This window comes from Phalacrocorax carbo, chromosome 1 (genome assembly GCF_963921805.1).
Source record: "Phalacrocorax carbo chromosome 1, bPhaCar2.1, whole genome shotgun sequence".
Lineage (NCBI taxonomy): Eukaryota > Metazoa > Chordata > Aves > Suliformes > Phalacrocoracidae > Phalacrocorax > Phalacrocorax carbo.
This window is the reverse complement of record NC_087513.1, coordinates 80,800,560-80,817,053: the sequence shown is the minus strand read 5'-3', so window position 1 is coordinate 80,817,053 and position 16,494 is coordinate 80,800,560. Positions and strand designations below refer to the sequence as shown.

General features: G+C 37.4%; 1 protein-coding gene across 1 annotated transcript; it reads left to right on the top strand.

The window, feature by feature from the left end:
- The first annotated feature begins 1,161 nt into the window (after positions 1 to 1,161).
- On the top strand, positions 1,162 to 9,353 carry MANSC4 (MANSC domain containing 4). The gene is made up of 3 exons (XM_009511695.2): positions 1,162 to 1,561; positions 6,270 to 6,404; positions 7,415 to 9,353. Exons 1-3 carry the CDS (start codon positions 1,333 to 1,335, stop codon positions 8,098 to 8,100), a joined length of 1,050 nt encoding a protein of 349 aa, XP_009509990.2. The 5' UTR covers positions 1,162 to 1,332; the 3' UTR covers positions 8,101 to 9,353.
- The last annotated feature ends 7,141 nt before the right edge of the window (positions 9,354 to 16,494 follow it).

Sequence of the window (16,494 nt, the reverse complement as noted above, 5' to 3'; positions counted from 1 at the left end):
TCTGAGCTCTATTACCTTCTAAGGAGCTCTGTAAGGAACAAAATTGTATACATCAGCTCATTTCCAAACAGGGGGCCTTGTTTTGCAAAACAAACACCAGCTATAATGACTAAAGAATTAAAATGAATTTGAGGCTTCCCCCCTGCACCATGTCACTGATCTACACTTCATGTAAGACTGTGAAATTCCTTGATTCCAATCTTGAGGGAAAAAAATGCCATCTAAAATATTTTTATATATTCAACACACTATTTTTATTGCAGAAAAATGTATTTCTACTTAATTCTCTCAACCTCACAGTACAGTCCACTGAGTTTAAATGAACTCATGCATTACGGTATTTTAAAGCCTTTCTGTATGAAAAGTATACAGAAGTGGGAATCAGGGATCAGACTGGGTCCTTTTAAGAAACAAAACACTTGGGAGTTTCAGGTTTTGGACTAGGTGCTTGAAGAATTGCCTCCCTATATGCCAACTATATTTTTCTCTCTTGTACTCACACAGGCCTTTTCCAAGCTTAAACATAAGCTGAAGAACCCATACAGATAGTTCAATGTTCTTACACATATGGAAGATTAGGGGCAGGACTTTGATTACCTACCTAATGCAGAGATGAATGTAGGTCACAGCCTTCCCCAGTCGTATTCATCTACTCCTAGATCTTTGCAAATAAAGTTGTATTGTTCTTGCAATCAAAACAGAGTAGAGAAGAGGAACAAATTTCCACCTCTGGCTGGCAGACAGAATTAGATAGTCCAGTTTGTTGGTAAAGAAGGGAACTATATTTGCAGCCACCAGATAATTCAAAAAGTGTTACGAAACTAGACTCAGCTGTTTTTCTTTGTTGAGTGTAACAGTGTGCCTGAACAAAGTGGCAGACCTACCTGCTCTCAAGTGACTGTACCCCATACTCTCAGAGCTGAGGTGAAACAATATGCTGAGCTTACCATTATTCATCATGTATTAGGGCTGTCTGCCTAGTTTGGTGTTAGAAAGACAAGAAACACAAACTTGGGAACACAGAAACAATTCTCTGAATGACTAAAAGCAACCTGTGCGTGTTGTCTCTCAAAAACTGTCTCCAAATAATTAAGTTAGAGAACAGTAATAACTTTTGTAATCATATGTAGCTCATAAAATGGCTGCTTCCTTCCAGCAGCAGCCCAAACAGCGTCATGGGAATTGTTTGGAAAAAACATCCCCTGGCTCATGTCCCTGGCAGAATTGGCAGTATCCTCACCACCCAAGAGATTGTCTCTTAAAATCCTGGTCCAAACTTTAGTGCATCTGTGGATGAGAGAGCGTGCTGACTAAGCCCATTACATTGAGGAGATGGTTCTGCTGGTGGCAATAGCAGAAGTGCTGCTGGTCCTCGGTTTGGCTGTGGAGTCAGACTCTCTCTGCTCACCCACCACGTTTTACAAAAACTGCTGGATCCGACGCTTCCCAGGTCTTCTGATTGACCTGCAGGAATCACAGAAGAGGGGAGCCCAGGTGCTGAAGATTTATGCAGAAGTCTCACCCCAACAGTGCAGCAGAACCTGCTGCCTTCTGAGGAATGGTGAGTGTTTATTACCAAGATTGCGGCATAAACTAAAATTTGCGTCATGATGTATGAGGAAAGACATTCTGCGTAATTTTTATATAGACATTCCTTTATTTGAAGAAAAAATAATGCAAAAAAATGGGATATATGGGGGTTTTTTTGAGGCAGGAAAGCAAAGGCACATTGTAACTGTTCCCCCATCTTCAGTCCTATAGAAAGGAACTTGATAATCTGAAGTTTTTAGAAGACCACACTAGGAACACTGATTTCAACATGACTTTTCTTCATGGAGTACGGTATTAGACTAGGACATGGTGAGGGGTAAAGGGGAGTGAACACCCAAGTTGGATTTCTCTGAAATCCAAGAATATTCATTTTCTTGGAGCGAGCACTCTCTTGTTCTGAGGTTACAGCATGTTTCTGGTGCAACCCAAGTGTAACGTAAATATGAACAATAAAGTTACAGCTGGCAACCCCTTTTCCCTAGCCTTGTAAACTCAGACCCAGAATAAAAATAAGAAAAATCATTGCTTGACTTAAGCCCAAGACTATACTTCCACAGTATCACACGGCATTGGTACACTATAGGAGTATATTTTAGGAGTGTGTCTGTGGTGCCTAATTTTGATAGCAGAACTCACAAGACTTGAAAGGTTTTTGGATATGGAGGATGAAAATGAGGTACCAGTTACTAAAAACAGTCAACATGAATTCTGATGAAATTTTTAATTATGCGCAAAAATACAACCCTGAAAACCTGACTCTGATGTAACTAATGTAACTGCCAGCAGCATTCCTAGGAATAGACAACTTCTGTCTTAAATATTGTGAGGAAAGAACAATTATATAGAGTTCAGCACTGTTTCTCCTATTTGGACAACAAACTTTTTCTCACAGAAATGGAATTGGATACCCTACAGAGATAAGTAATGACAACTTGGAATCTCATTTTTATCATGTTACATAGTCAAGCACAGATTTGTTACAATCTTAACTAAAATAGAGACATTAGATGGCATTTCAAAGATATGCTTTAAATCAGCTTGTGGTTTCCTTACAGTCCCAAAGAGACAGATGTAGTCACTACCACAAATACTATTGCTAATAGATGTCCTAATTAAGATTTCAAGAAATGCTGATAAGAAGTTTGGAAAGAGAAATTTCTTTGCTGGATCCTCAATAATAGCACAGTTACTGAAAGCTAATCTTACAAGATAAAAAGAAATTTTGAAATAATTTAAAAACAAGCAATAAAACATTTTCTTTATATCTCATCAAACCAATGCAAAAAATCCTATAGCATGACTTTATTTTTCCTGACCAAAGAACTATCCTTCCTTACAAAAAATAGGTTTGTGACTCATTTTTCTTACCTGATTTTATGCAATAAAATCCATCACAGATCCTAAAGACAATATATTCACAGAAGCTAAATTCTTCAGATGAGACACTTTTTTCTACTATTTAATGACATTTTCATAGAGCTTGCAAAGTAATCACTAAAATTTTAAAAACATTTATAATGATGTGGTGCTAAACCCCAGAATTTCTAATGACAACAGAACTCTGCACAAACTTGGAAGATTGGAAAGGTTTCGAAGATTTCATTCCTCCCTTCAAACACACACATGTATTTTCAGGTGTCTTATATATTCTTAAATAAGATAGTCTCTATATCAGAAACTTGCATAGTATTCATGTGTCACACTGGAAAACAAAGTATACTATTAGCACAAAACATCCATTCTTTGACAAAATCTAGAACATTGTATACCTGGGTCTGGAGGCAAGGGTACATACTGCTACATGTGATGCAAGTGAGGAACAGTTTTCTGTTGGAAGAAAAATCATCAATGTGAACAAACATCTGAAAATCGTGAATTTTCAAATGACTTCAATAATACCACTTCGTTAGTGTTTGCAGAGTGTTTAAGAAACCTTGAACAAAAGATAACACAGAAAAGCAAGTACTACATAGATATTTCACAGAAATATTTGAAGGGCTTTGACTTTTGAACAGTTAACTTATGCTAAAAATGATGAAAAATGTTTACTAATGCCTAAAACTACTTCTATATTCAGAATTATTTTCTTAAAAATACTCACTGGATTTTAAATTCCTTTATCTGTAGAAGCCGATGTTTTTTATATATCAACTGTGGATATGCCTGTAGGCCTCAGGAAATATATCAAAATAGTTATGTGCTGGCTAAATGTAGTGATAGGACATGGGGTAATGGCTCTAAACTGAGAGCAGGTAGATTTAGATTAGATATAAGGAAGAAATTCTTCACTGTGAGAGTGGTGAGGCACAGGAACAGGTTGCCCGGAGAAGCTGTGGATGCCCCATCCCTGGAAGTGTTCTAGCCCAGGTTGGATGGGGCTTTGAAGATGTTCCTGCTCATGGCAGGGAAGTTGGACTAGATGATCTTTAAGGACCCTTCCAACCAAACCATTCTATGGTTCTACAAAACATGCTTCTCTATCACTACAAAATGTTTCTAATTTTTTGAAGAAAAAAGTAGACCAATTGGTATATAATAAAGCCAGAGCTTCATATAAACCCTGCAAGATTATAATTCTGTCTCCCACAAGTTATGTCGTACTATTGTTTTGATAATCATAAGTGTCTTTGCACCAGCCTTGCTTTCATAAATATCTACTCCACACTCAAGTTCCTATGACAAATAGCTGGAAGCTGACAAAGGAAAACTAGAGGTAGATACAGGACATGAAAATTCTATCAGTGAGAGAAAAATTGGTGATTATCATCTTTGATTTAGCTTTACCTTGCTGTCATTACAGTTTAGGATCTCAGTTTTACATGCAAATATTACTGTTTTCATTTCAGCTAGGCAGACAACCTCGACCTTTATACATAAGTAACTACAAAACACAAGACAACTCCGTAACAGCACTTCTGCCATGATTTTTTCTTCCATAGAGCTGCTGATTTGTATTGTTCAGACAGAGAGAGTGCATTTTCGTTGCAAATTTTTACTTAATCATTTGTATACATTTTTTGAAAGTAATGTTTCTCAGGACAGATAAGTTCATGATGATGGAGAAAACTATTTTCAAGGTGTATGTTTACTGTGTTAATCTATGATGCAGTACTGAGCCTACTGACTGAAAAAATACAAGTAATACAGAAAAGACAGTAAGCATGGGTTTAGTGTATTTTCTTCCTTTTCCCATTTGTAGATAGGTTAGAGATTTTATTGTTTTTTTAACCACACATAAAATAGGAAGAGTTGCATGATTTTCTTCTGTTGTTCATTGCAGAAGTATTACAAATTATTTTCATTACTCACAGATATAAGGAAAATGTTTGGAATAAATACCTAAGTAAATACAATACATTTATAAAGCTGGGTAGCTTCCTAAGGATTTTTGTAAAATAAAGCTTTTTCATAAGGTTGTTACATAAATATACTGTAACTAAAATGCTTTTTCCAATATTTAAAAAAAAATCACAGGATTATTTTAGAACTGTTTGCCTGAAGCAGCTCTTCAGCCCTATTAATTCACGTGTTCCAGTTACATTAACAAATAAAGATCTTATCTTAAAAGCTGTTTTAGACTCAGAAGGTACGCTACAATTTTCTGAAGCGCAAAACTTGAAAGTCAGAATCAGTATCAGAAAAATTCTCCTTAGCTGTTTCAAAATTTACAGTATTTTCTGCTACTGAATTTGTCCCTTGCCCTGCCAATACTTTTTTTAATTGCAGTTAGCTATATTAGCTCAGATATCGAGGTTACATTCAAGGCAGGTAAAATAAAATAAATAAAACCTCCAAAATTTTGTACAACTAAAACACAACCTAACATTGATCCTGCTCCAAGCAGGATAAAATAAAATTAACTAAGGATAAGGATAAAATAAAATTAACTTTTCACTTGATATTTTGACTTGAGATTTTGATGTCCTGTAAGACTCTGAAAGCAGAATCTTTCCTGCTTTTTATACAGTGTGACTAACCATAAGTAATGCAGCATATATTTTCAATCTAAATCTTAAACCAGTAGAATTCGGGCATCTATATATTTCTGAAAATTGGGTTTCAGTGACAAGTTGTTCAGCCATTTTTTCATTATTAATTTCACCCTGAAGTACGATTTCTGATATGAGAAGATAGAACTGAACCTCCAAACATAAATAAAGAATTGTCTAAGTTACCCTATTCACAGAAATAAAATACCCCAAAGGCAAACAAGGAAAACAACTGGGCAGTGGCACAGGGTGTCACTTACTCATTGTAGTTTAGGACGTTTTTTTTAATACTGGGTAAAATGAATGGTTGCAGCCCAGTTTTAAGTAGACATGTATATTACACAAGAGGAAACGTCTCAAAGTTGTCTTCCTTGCTAACTTTACTTTTAGAAACAGTCCACTCACTGTAGCTGAGACGTGAAGGAAGGCAACTGGTAGGAGGACTACAAGCTAAAGCATATGCTTTTATTGTATCAGAGGTACATTAGAAATCAGATGGCTATTCTATTCTTCTTAAAATAATAATAATATCGTTAGAAGTGGCTCTACTTTACTGACGAGGTGCTTAGTTTGCTTGATTAGTTTGCACGGTAATGAGAGAACCATGGATTTAAAGTACTATGGAGCTGCCCAGTATTAATGATCTTCTGATGTTAAATAATGTAATAACATGAAAAATGCGATGTTCATTACGCTGATAAGCTCAACTTCATTGTTTTTGTATTACAGTTTCCTGCAATCTGGCAGTGTTCTACCATGGAGCTATTCATGAGAATATGAATTGCCTACACGTGTCTTGCCCAGCATTGGAAAGTTGTATACTAAAGGCTAGAATCAATGTCATTTTGTACAACATCACAACAGGTAACTAAGCATTTCATTTATAAAGGCTGAAAACAGCAACTATAGGAAATGTTATACTAGGTCAGTTGCTGTGCTAAAAGATCTGAAGTAACATGTAATGCTAAAAAGCGTAAGACTTTTTTCCTTTTTCATTAACGTACCTATTTCTAGGAATACTTTCTCCCTTTCTTCCATTCAGTATTTGAGAAAGGACCTTGAAGATTCATCCTGCGTTCAAGATTCATGCTCTGAGTACCTGATTAATACTATGCTTGGGGAAAATACCACACCAGATGTAAGAGGCGAGGCTCCCACTGCTCCATGTGCCCAGATCCAACCAGGAGCAAGGCTGAAAATGTGTTCCTATTAGGCACATTGGGAATTGTGCCTAATTGTGCCAAAGCGCGCACATACATACCACAAGTATACTTATATACACAGCCAGCCACACAGGTTACACAGATATATGCCTAAAGGAGACACATGAACACAGGCAGCACCAAGAGCCACATCCTGCTTCCTCTGGCTGCACAGGATGGAGAGATCTGCTAGTAAAGATATATAGATACATATATATATGCATACCTGCAATGTGAATCCCCCTAGCAGCTGGGCTCCCTGCTCAGATGCTTGGTCTGCCCAGTAGCTGCTCCTGGACCCGTCTCCTGTTGCTGGCACCCAGACGTACGAGTCCCGAGGGCGCAGCCCCCCTCCAGCTGCTGGTGCAGACTGTCACGCACACACACAGAGCTGGCTGCCACTCTCCTGCTCCCCAGTAGCCCAGATCCCTCCCTTTCCTCACCTTTGGTTCCTTCCTGAAGCATCCCATAGTAAGGCCTGTACAATCCCAAAAGCACTTCCCTTGCATCCCATAAGGTGTCCCATAACCCTAGGCAGTGACACCCCCAGTCCAGAAGGTGCTGATGGGTATTATTTGGGCTCCCTGACCTGCCATTGTCTCCGCGTGCTCCTTTTGTGGGTGTGCAGACGAGCTTTTATCACATAAACTAACATTGTTTATGATTCAACAGGGATTGATCCAGATCTTCTTATTTTTGAAAAACTGACATCCAGAGAGTCAAATACTCACTCCTCACTGAATACATTTGAAAGGCAAAAGAGCACAAAGGCCACCAAGTGGGAAAGATGCCAGAGTCATAATGCCACGCCAAGTTCTCTTCTACTCCAAGCTCCATCTTCTACCGCTAGTCACAGCTTAACAGCAAACACTTATACCTCCAGTACAAGCCTGATGGTCAAAAAAACTGAAATTACCACTTATTCCAGGGCAGAAACTTTTCCACTGGATGATCGTTTTGCTAAGAGGACAAGCATAACTTCAGTAAGCACTAGGTCAATCACCAGCTCAGACAAAAAGACTGTACCCTCAACTTTGATTTCCAAGTCTGCTGAGGTATTATCCCACATGCCCACTCCTCCTCATCTAAACAGCAGTAAACACTTAAATGAAACCAAAGGCTATAGTGGTAGGAATTATACTTCAGATAATGAGGCACCTGCATGGGAAGCTGCAGCTTTGGGGGTCTCGTTGATTCCTGTTGTTCTTTGCTCTTCTCTCATCTTCCTTTGCTGTTGTACTGTTGCTTTCACAGCAGGGCGTTGCAGAAATAGGAAAGGTCAGTATAAGCCCATAAGGAGAAGAAGAACAGTGTTGAGACAATTCATAAAATACACTACTGTTAAAGATAATTTGTAAAATATTGTCACCATCCTTGTTTCGGAACAAACAGCTTTTTAAAAATGAGTTATATATACCAGCTCGTTTCTTTTATAGAATCAAAGATAATTTTTTCACTGATGGTTTCAGAATCTTTCAATTTTAATTTAATTCTCAACAGATGAAACACAATTCCCCTCTTTGGGTAAGAAGTACACACTTATAGCTCCCACTGCATGCTTAGAGGTGTTAGAGCACATTTTGGTTCATAATCTGACCCAGACTAATGCCTAACAAACAGTATACACTTCCCCTAATTTAAGAGCAGATTCACTGCAGCTGTACATATTCTTTCCTGGCTTTGAACTCACTTGAGAAAATTAAGTGTAAGTGCAATCAGTAAAACTGACTGAAAGTTTAGAGTATCATAAAAGCATTTAACTCTAATCATCCTTTAATTGCCTCAGATGTAGTTGTTTCCATAAAAACTGACGTTTTTCCCCATTTATCCCTAATACTGAGACAAAACAATTTTGCCAGCACTCTTTACTTCTTCAAAGAAAAACACCAAAACCAACCCAAGTCGCCAAAACTGCTGAATTCCACTAACTCATACCCAAATTTCTGATCATTCAATCTTTATGCTTTACTTTCCCCCCACTTCTCACTTCACTTTTCCAATAACAATAATTTCAAATGTTTTTCAAGCCCCTCCAGAAGCACCTTCAGACTTTGGCTGCTTTTGTAAACTTACTTGCTCTGCAATGCATTGACAAATCCATTCTGCTACTGGCTAAAGAAAACACAAACATGGCTAACGTTTCTTCATGCCTTGCAGTTAGCATCGATCTGCGTCGTCCACCTTGACTTGCTTTTTCTTGCCTACTCATATTTATCCTTTACGTCATCAGCTTTTTAAAATTTGAACAGTCATTTAATGTATGTTGCACAGGAATAGACAAAATGTTTTGAAAACTTTAGGAGTTAGCTTTATAATAAAAAATCCTTTTCTTTGTTTCCTCATCCTGTATACTCTATTCATAAAAGTGCTCCGCCTGAACATAAATCAAGCCACTAGATCAACAAGGTAACAAGGTATGTCCTTGCCTTACCTTACTCAGGAAGTCTGCTTAGTAAAGCAAACATTTTCAACAGTAACCGGGGTTGTTCTTCTTCTTTTAAACCTGTGGACGTCTCAAGAGTTTCTAGTTTTCTTCACTTGCTGTAAGAAGTTTCTATCTCCCAGACAAGTGTAAATGTTATAAAAGGAAACAATAACAAATAAAACTGATTCTCAGGTATCTATGTGGCAGAAAATTATTCTAAAACGGGTAAGATTCATGCAATGTTCAAAGACTACAGTGATGAGGTTGTGAGGCCACATGAATACCTAATTACTGTTGAGCAGGTTGGTTTCAGAGGAAAAGACCTCTCTAAAATGATATTTTAACCCGTATTGACCAGCACTGTACCTTAGAAAACTGGAATTTAAAAACCCCCTTGTTTATAGTATTTGATTGACCTTGTATGTTAATTTGTATGTAACAGAAGAGAGACTGACACAGGATAAAAACATTTTAAAGGAGTGGGGTTATTTAATCAGTTGAAGTAACACAAAAATTCCTTCTATTTTAGCTGGAAAGATTAGAATTAGGTACGGTTTGTTTTTAAGGGCAGTTCTATGTTTATATGTAAAGTGATACAAACCCTAGAGGTATACCCACTGTATGATGCACTTTAATTTTCAACAAGCTTTTAGCACCAAATTGCACTTTTCTAATTCCTGAATCTAGCACGTAGTTTAACTATTACTAAAAATTTCAGCTGAGAACAAAGAGACCCCAAGGGCTCTTCTGAGTTAGAGGAAGTTGACATATATTCTTTTCCAGGTTTTTAACACCAAAAGGAAAGCAACTAGGAGAAAGGAACCAGGAGAAAGGAACCAGTATACTCTATATATCAAATCAAAGGATGAATGCGGTAATATTGTAAATAAAGAACATATTTCTCATGTGCTCACCATCTTAGCGTAATCTTCATGGATCTGACCCCAACATGGAAAAGTCTCAGTTCTGATTCCTTTCATTATGAAACAAAGGCACGTGTATGTCAGAGGAGGAACTTGGTTTCTCAACATAGATTACTGTGATGTGCTTTATATCCTTTTGCCACAGCTTACACTGGAAATGGCGATGTGCACTGATATTGTCAGTATGACCTTCTTTAGACTAGGAGCAGCAGACCAAGTGGTTCAGGATTCTCTTTGCACAGTGGTCTTCTAATTAAATTCTAAAGGAAATGTTTATGGCTCAGTGAAGCACCTTTCTGTTAAGGACACAAGCAGGCATAACTGACTGCCATCTACAAAGTCTTAAACAGAAAATGAAAAGTTTGCAAAGTTCATATTTTGAGCTCTACCACAGATAACATTCAGATGCTTCACAAATCCATTACAACCTGATCAAATATATTAAACAAACAAACTGATTAACCACATGCTCCAAGTCAACTTGTGGTACTTTTCATCTCACTCAGTACTGATGACATTTTATCACAGCACTCTCCCACAGAACACTTCAGCCAGCATTGTCACATCAATTTGCAATGAAAGTGCTTTTTACATTTATTTTTTTTTGCCCCACAATTTTTAAAATCATGCAACCAAGCAAAACACATTTTAAAACCAACTTACATCTAAAACGGAAAGATACATCAAAAGCAGATCTGATATCCAGCTTGTCACCTTTCTGCTTGTCTATTTGCTACCACATGAATAAACATCCAGTGTAATGCAGTAATACCTCAATATCTTATGAAATTGTCTCTTTGTTTGAAATGGCCAAAGCAATCAAAATGGTGAAGCATATGTTAGCTGCAAAAGAAGGGCTCAGCAAAAACTGCACTTTGAAGAACTTTGCGTTTTTATGTGAATAACAGTTAAAAAGCCTAAACCTAGACTCAGAAAAATACTTTGGCAGAGAACTACATCTGCATGCTGTGATGCCCTTCTTCAGGCTAAACAGAGCCATTCAAATTCTGCTGTGTTCACATTATAGTCTCAATAGCTCCCAGACAAAGAGAAGGTGTTACTTGAGAAATTACGGCATTTCAAACTGCACAAACTTTATTTTCAAGACATTGCAGCACTGAATTCCAAATATAATTTATCCTGAAAATCAGGGAACACACTAAAACTATTATTGCTACATAAGTGCATGCAATTTTTAGCATACAGAATTTACATGCAGGCAGCTTAGTATGATTCAGGTAGAAAAATGACATTCTGTTTACTAAAAATTTCCCCATAGTTTCAGCTGGATAATGTGTTTCACTTTTCTTAGCCTAGAGTTCTGCCAAGCATTGCTGAATATTAGTTAACTTCAGTTACAGGCACATGCATTTTGTGTTAGTTATTTCATACTTTGGATTTTTTTAAAAAATTTTAATATGTTTTATTTTTTCCATTTTCCAGGTTTTAAAGAAAAGAGAGTGCACAACACCTCTTTCTCCCTGCTTCACATAATAAGATTTGCAGAACTGTTTAATAGTTTGAGGCAGCAGTATTGTAACACAGTGCCCTTTACTTATTAATTTATCATACTGAGAACACATTTCTAATTTAACTCATTATTTAATCCTGCATATAAAAGAGGGGAAGATGCTTAAATCGATAATATATATTTATAATATATTGCTGAACTTGAAGACACATAAGTAAGATCATTACATGTCTAAGGCAACATAGTTCTTGCAGTACTGGTATCTTGCAGTACCCGTATGATAATAGGTAACATTCAAGACAGGAAATGTCAGATGCAAAGGTGAACATGGGACTCCCCTTCCCTCTTCTTCCCGTAAGATATTGCTGTTTTCAGATAAATATTATGCAATTTAATTGCAAATTGAGACGGGTTCTAACATATTGCAATACCTTTATTTTATGAGACTTGCACTATTTTCATTCCCCAAGTCCTTAAGATCTATTCTTACCCTGACTTTTCCTATTCAGTCTGGGCTGCTAAATAAACGCCTCACAAAACATCTGCTAACAGTCTGGAGTGCTGTGAAGTCAATAGTGCCAGGCTTCTTCCAGCCTGTCGAACTCTTCCTTTGCTATAAAAGATCCTCCATTGCAGCTTGAATCAAGAGAAAAGGAGAAAAGCGAGTCATAACGGATGGATACTACTAGCAGACTTTTTTTAAAAAAAGATAATAAACTACTGAAGAAGTGAGAACTTGCTATTTTTACATCAGGGATGTTGTATACCTACAAATGAAAAGACTAGCAAAGAAATCTTTTCACTGGACACGATACATGCCAACATGCCAGAAACACTAATCTCTGCAAGAAGGCCTTAGTTTTATTAGAAATAAGTCATAGGTAATATACTCTTTATTTTAAACCAGGTGTTTTTTCACATCCTTTTCCTCTCAGAAAAGTAACTTCTATCTGATCTATCAGTTGTGTGATCTGCAGGAAGTAAGTCATCCTTGGTGTCCGTGGTTTCCTCATCTTCAGATTAGTGACTGTACACTGCACTTAACAGCTTATGTTGTGTAGAATAATATAATGGAACGAGGACCCCAATACTCACCAGAAAAAGCAAACAAGACAGAAGTGAAAATCTGTGTCCCATGCACAAACATTTCTAGGGCAGGATGGAATGTAGAACATACAAGATCATGTTCTGCAGACTATTCTTAGTTTCTTAGCATATAGAGAAAAAAAAATGGGCAGGAAAAGGGTTATATAAAGCACAGTGGCAGAACTATTTTATTACAGACTAGGAGAGTCACAAGAAAATACATACATTTTAAGTGTGAGAGAAAACAAGAAATGGTGGAAGGACAGTTTGTCCAGACAGCACATCTCTTTTTAGGCAACTGTCCTTTTATCCCTTACTCATGCCTGTAGCGACGCTACGCATGAGAACATGACAAAAAGTGTCAGTCAGGAGTGTAAGTTAGTTCCCTGAAGATCACAAGATTATCTGTAGAGACTTACCAACTCTTCACACACAGCCAGTCACATTCAGGTCTTAGGTCTTGGTGAAGTTACAAGTAGTTGTACCATCTGCTCTCCTTGCCAAAGACTGCATTATGTCTCTGGACAGGCCTTCTAGTCTAATCTGAGCAAGTGGTTATGCTTAGAGTCCAACAGCCCTTCTTTAAAGGGCAAAAGTGTGACAGAACATAGACAAACAACCTCAAGCAACTATTTAAGCAACACTTTGAACATTTCACTTCACAACTCTTAGCACACTGTTTACTAAAGACATCTTATGCCAGTGATTACAGCAGTTTCTAGATGCAAAAAACCAGCCAGAATACTGACAAAGCAAGTTCTTTTCCAGTTTGACCAAGCTCTAGATCTCAACCTTTCTTTGGAATGTTTATATGGGAGATAAAAGAAAGGTTAGTCTCCTCAACAGCACCAGCAAAACTATGCATCACAACTATTCCAGATGGCCAAGAACTTAATTTGTGTGAGTTTTTTTCCATTGGAGACAGCTTATTTTTCCATGCCGTAAGGAACTTACTTTTCCAGTTTGTGGGGACAAGTGTTTGGATTTGAAATGAGACATCTGCTACTTGGAGGTTAGAACAATGACCGCAAAGAAGCATATATAGTAGCCTTCCTGCTCAAGTTTCAATCTATGATGGATGGGGTTGCCTGAGGTCAGGGCTGTCATGAAGTAGCTCCATGTTCTTCTTGGCCAGTAAATACCAGTAGAAGAATTGCCTATGGAGACACCAATGCCTCTAGATATTATATACGGTTTTTTGCTCCTCTTTCCTTCCAAATCTATGCACTGGGGGGGTGTAGCGTGCTTCTTGATTTAAGTGTTATAGATCTACATTTCTATTTAAAAGTAACATAAGCACTTCCATGTACAGAAGAATGTACACACACAGAGGTATGTATAGAGGGACACCCACCCTAGAGTCCTGCATTTACATTCTAATGTACATCACACATTAATAAGTGAACATTGCTAAGGATGTACTTATTACTGTGCTGTAGAGCTGCTTAACCTGGTAGTTTATTACTCTTTAACTCCTCACAGTTTTTGAACTTCAGTGCAGGTTTCCAGTGAGACAGTCTGCAAGAGTTTTATATAGGAGAATAAAGATGTGTAGTTTAATTCATAAAAACATGTGCTACATTATACATCAACAAGGTTGGGAAGATTCCCACTGGAGTTAAGATCCCAGTATCCTAGATATTCTGTATAATCAGAGAGAAACACTGCCATCCTCAAACACAAACAGTTTGGAGGGAGAAGCGGTAAAATAGAAAGAAAAACATCCAAGATGACAAAGAGCTCAAAATATAATCCAGACTACCTTTGATCCAGTCCAATGCATTACACAAGCTCTGTACTGTAACATATAATCCATAGTAAAAAAATCACAAGTGTAACTCTAAATTTTATATAGCCCTTGATTCTAGCAGCTTGGTTGGGCACTTACAGGATTATAAAGGTTTTTAATTTTGCTCTTATGTTTCTTAGCAAGGAGAGGAAGTAAAGACAACACTGAAAACTAAGGTTGGAGGTCTATCCTGTAGATTTCTCAGGCCAGCTGGCCAAGTGTTGTAGAGCCATATGGTCATTCAGCCAGATACTACCAGAAAACTGTTATCTTTGACAATTAATTTCTGATGGTAAGTGTTGGATGTGGTGAGGGACCACAGTGAATTAGTCCCAACATTGTTCTTGGTCAGTAGGTATAATCTATTGTCGGTAGAGACATTTGAGTGTCCTGGTACTTGGGAGACAGCCACCTTTTATCCTGCCTCTATTTCTTGAAACATAGAACGTATATGGGCTAGGCTTGAACACTTCAGAGGGAACTCCAGAAGCCTGCACATTTTACGTTTTCCATGAATCAGCTGTGAAGCTAATGAAATGCTGATGTAATAAAATGAAAATAATTCATTTCCCTTGCTGTGCTGTTCTTTCTATCAGCCATTATTATTAGTAAAGTCAAACTTATTTTAGCTACAACTTTCATACAGCATTCTGCTTAGGTCCATTTAAGGTCTATGAAGAGCAAAGGAAAACTGAATTGTCCCATGCTGCAAAGAGGATTTTATCAGGTGCTTGTACATCCTAAGTAGGTAAGGACAATTTTATGGAGAAACGCAAGCTTATGGAGTTTTAGGTTCCTTAAAACACTTAAGGGCATTACTCCTGACAGTCTGGTACAAGACATGCCACTGCAAAATGGATGTTAGTTACATATGCTTGCTAGTATGCCAGTCTTTATGCAAGCTCTGACAAAGCTAATTAAGGAAACAAATTTCTTCTGTGTACCTACTAGAACCAAACGGCCTTTGGAATAAAGCCAGGCACAATTCCACCATCCATACCATTCTCTGAGTCAAACTGCAGTTACTTCCTCAGTAATTTTGGTTTCATGGCTGTTCAAAAGAGATTAGGAATTACACAGATGTACTTTTCAAATGAGAAAATGAGAATTTAAAACATTACCCTCATTATCCCTGAAGAAAGGAACAACTTGGTAACAGTGAAAACTTTCCCCATATTAAGCTTCTGCTAAAACTTCACATTAATACAAATCTAAGAGGAAGGACCACTAAATAATCAAGTTGGTAAGTGCAAAATTGGATTACAGGACAAGCATTTTCAATCTTAGCTGTAGCTCTGGCAAATTCTCACAAGAAGTAAAAAGCTGCATTAAACTCAATCTCCTGCTGTATGAAAAAAATCTCTACCTAAGGATAATCCCTCCAAAACTGACAATGTTTTGGAAATGGGAATACATATACCCTTTGGCTGTAGGTAAACACAAAACAGACAATGAGAAATCCTAGTAGTGAGTTGAGCCACACAGAATACTCTGCAGAAATCAATACCTCTTCAGTTTTCAGTGTTCTTATGCTGTAAGTCTGATGAATGAAAACTCCCTCTGCCCCTTCCAGAAAATTAATACTTTCTCTCAAAGATGACATCTTACTAAACCAGGAAGGTACAATAAAAACACAAATAGTTATTTATGTCCTTTCCAGCTGATATTTTTAAGGTGGTTTTTTTCTTAACCATAAGAAGGCAATAAAAGTTGCCCATGATTCCAGTGTTTCAAATCAGTTCCTTTCTAATACAAACTACCAAATATAAGATAAACATCCATGTAATTTCATTCTCTGTGCTCACAGCAGTAAGCTGGATGCTGCAAACATTTTTTCCCTTGAAGAGCCTAGGCGCATTCAAGAGAACTCTGCAGGCCTCAGGGTACCAAGACTCAGTCCATTCCTATTTAAGCTATATACATGCCTCACTACTCACCAGCTCTCACTTCCAGCAACTCTCATAATTCTACTTTTCCCATGTAATTTGGTATCCTGCAAATAACTGCTAGTCCACCTTTCCACTACCATCCCATTTTCTACCTTATTTTATTCTTTGA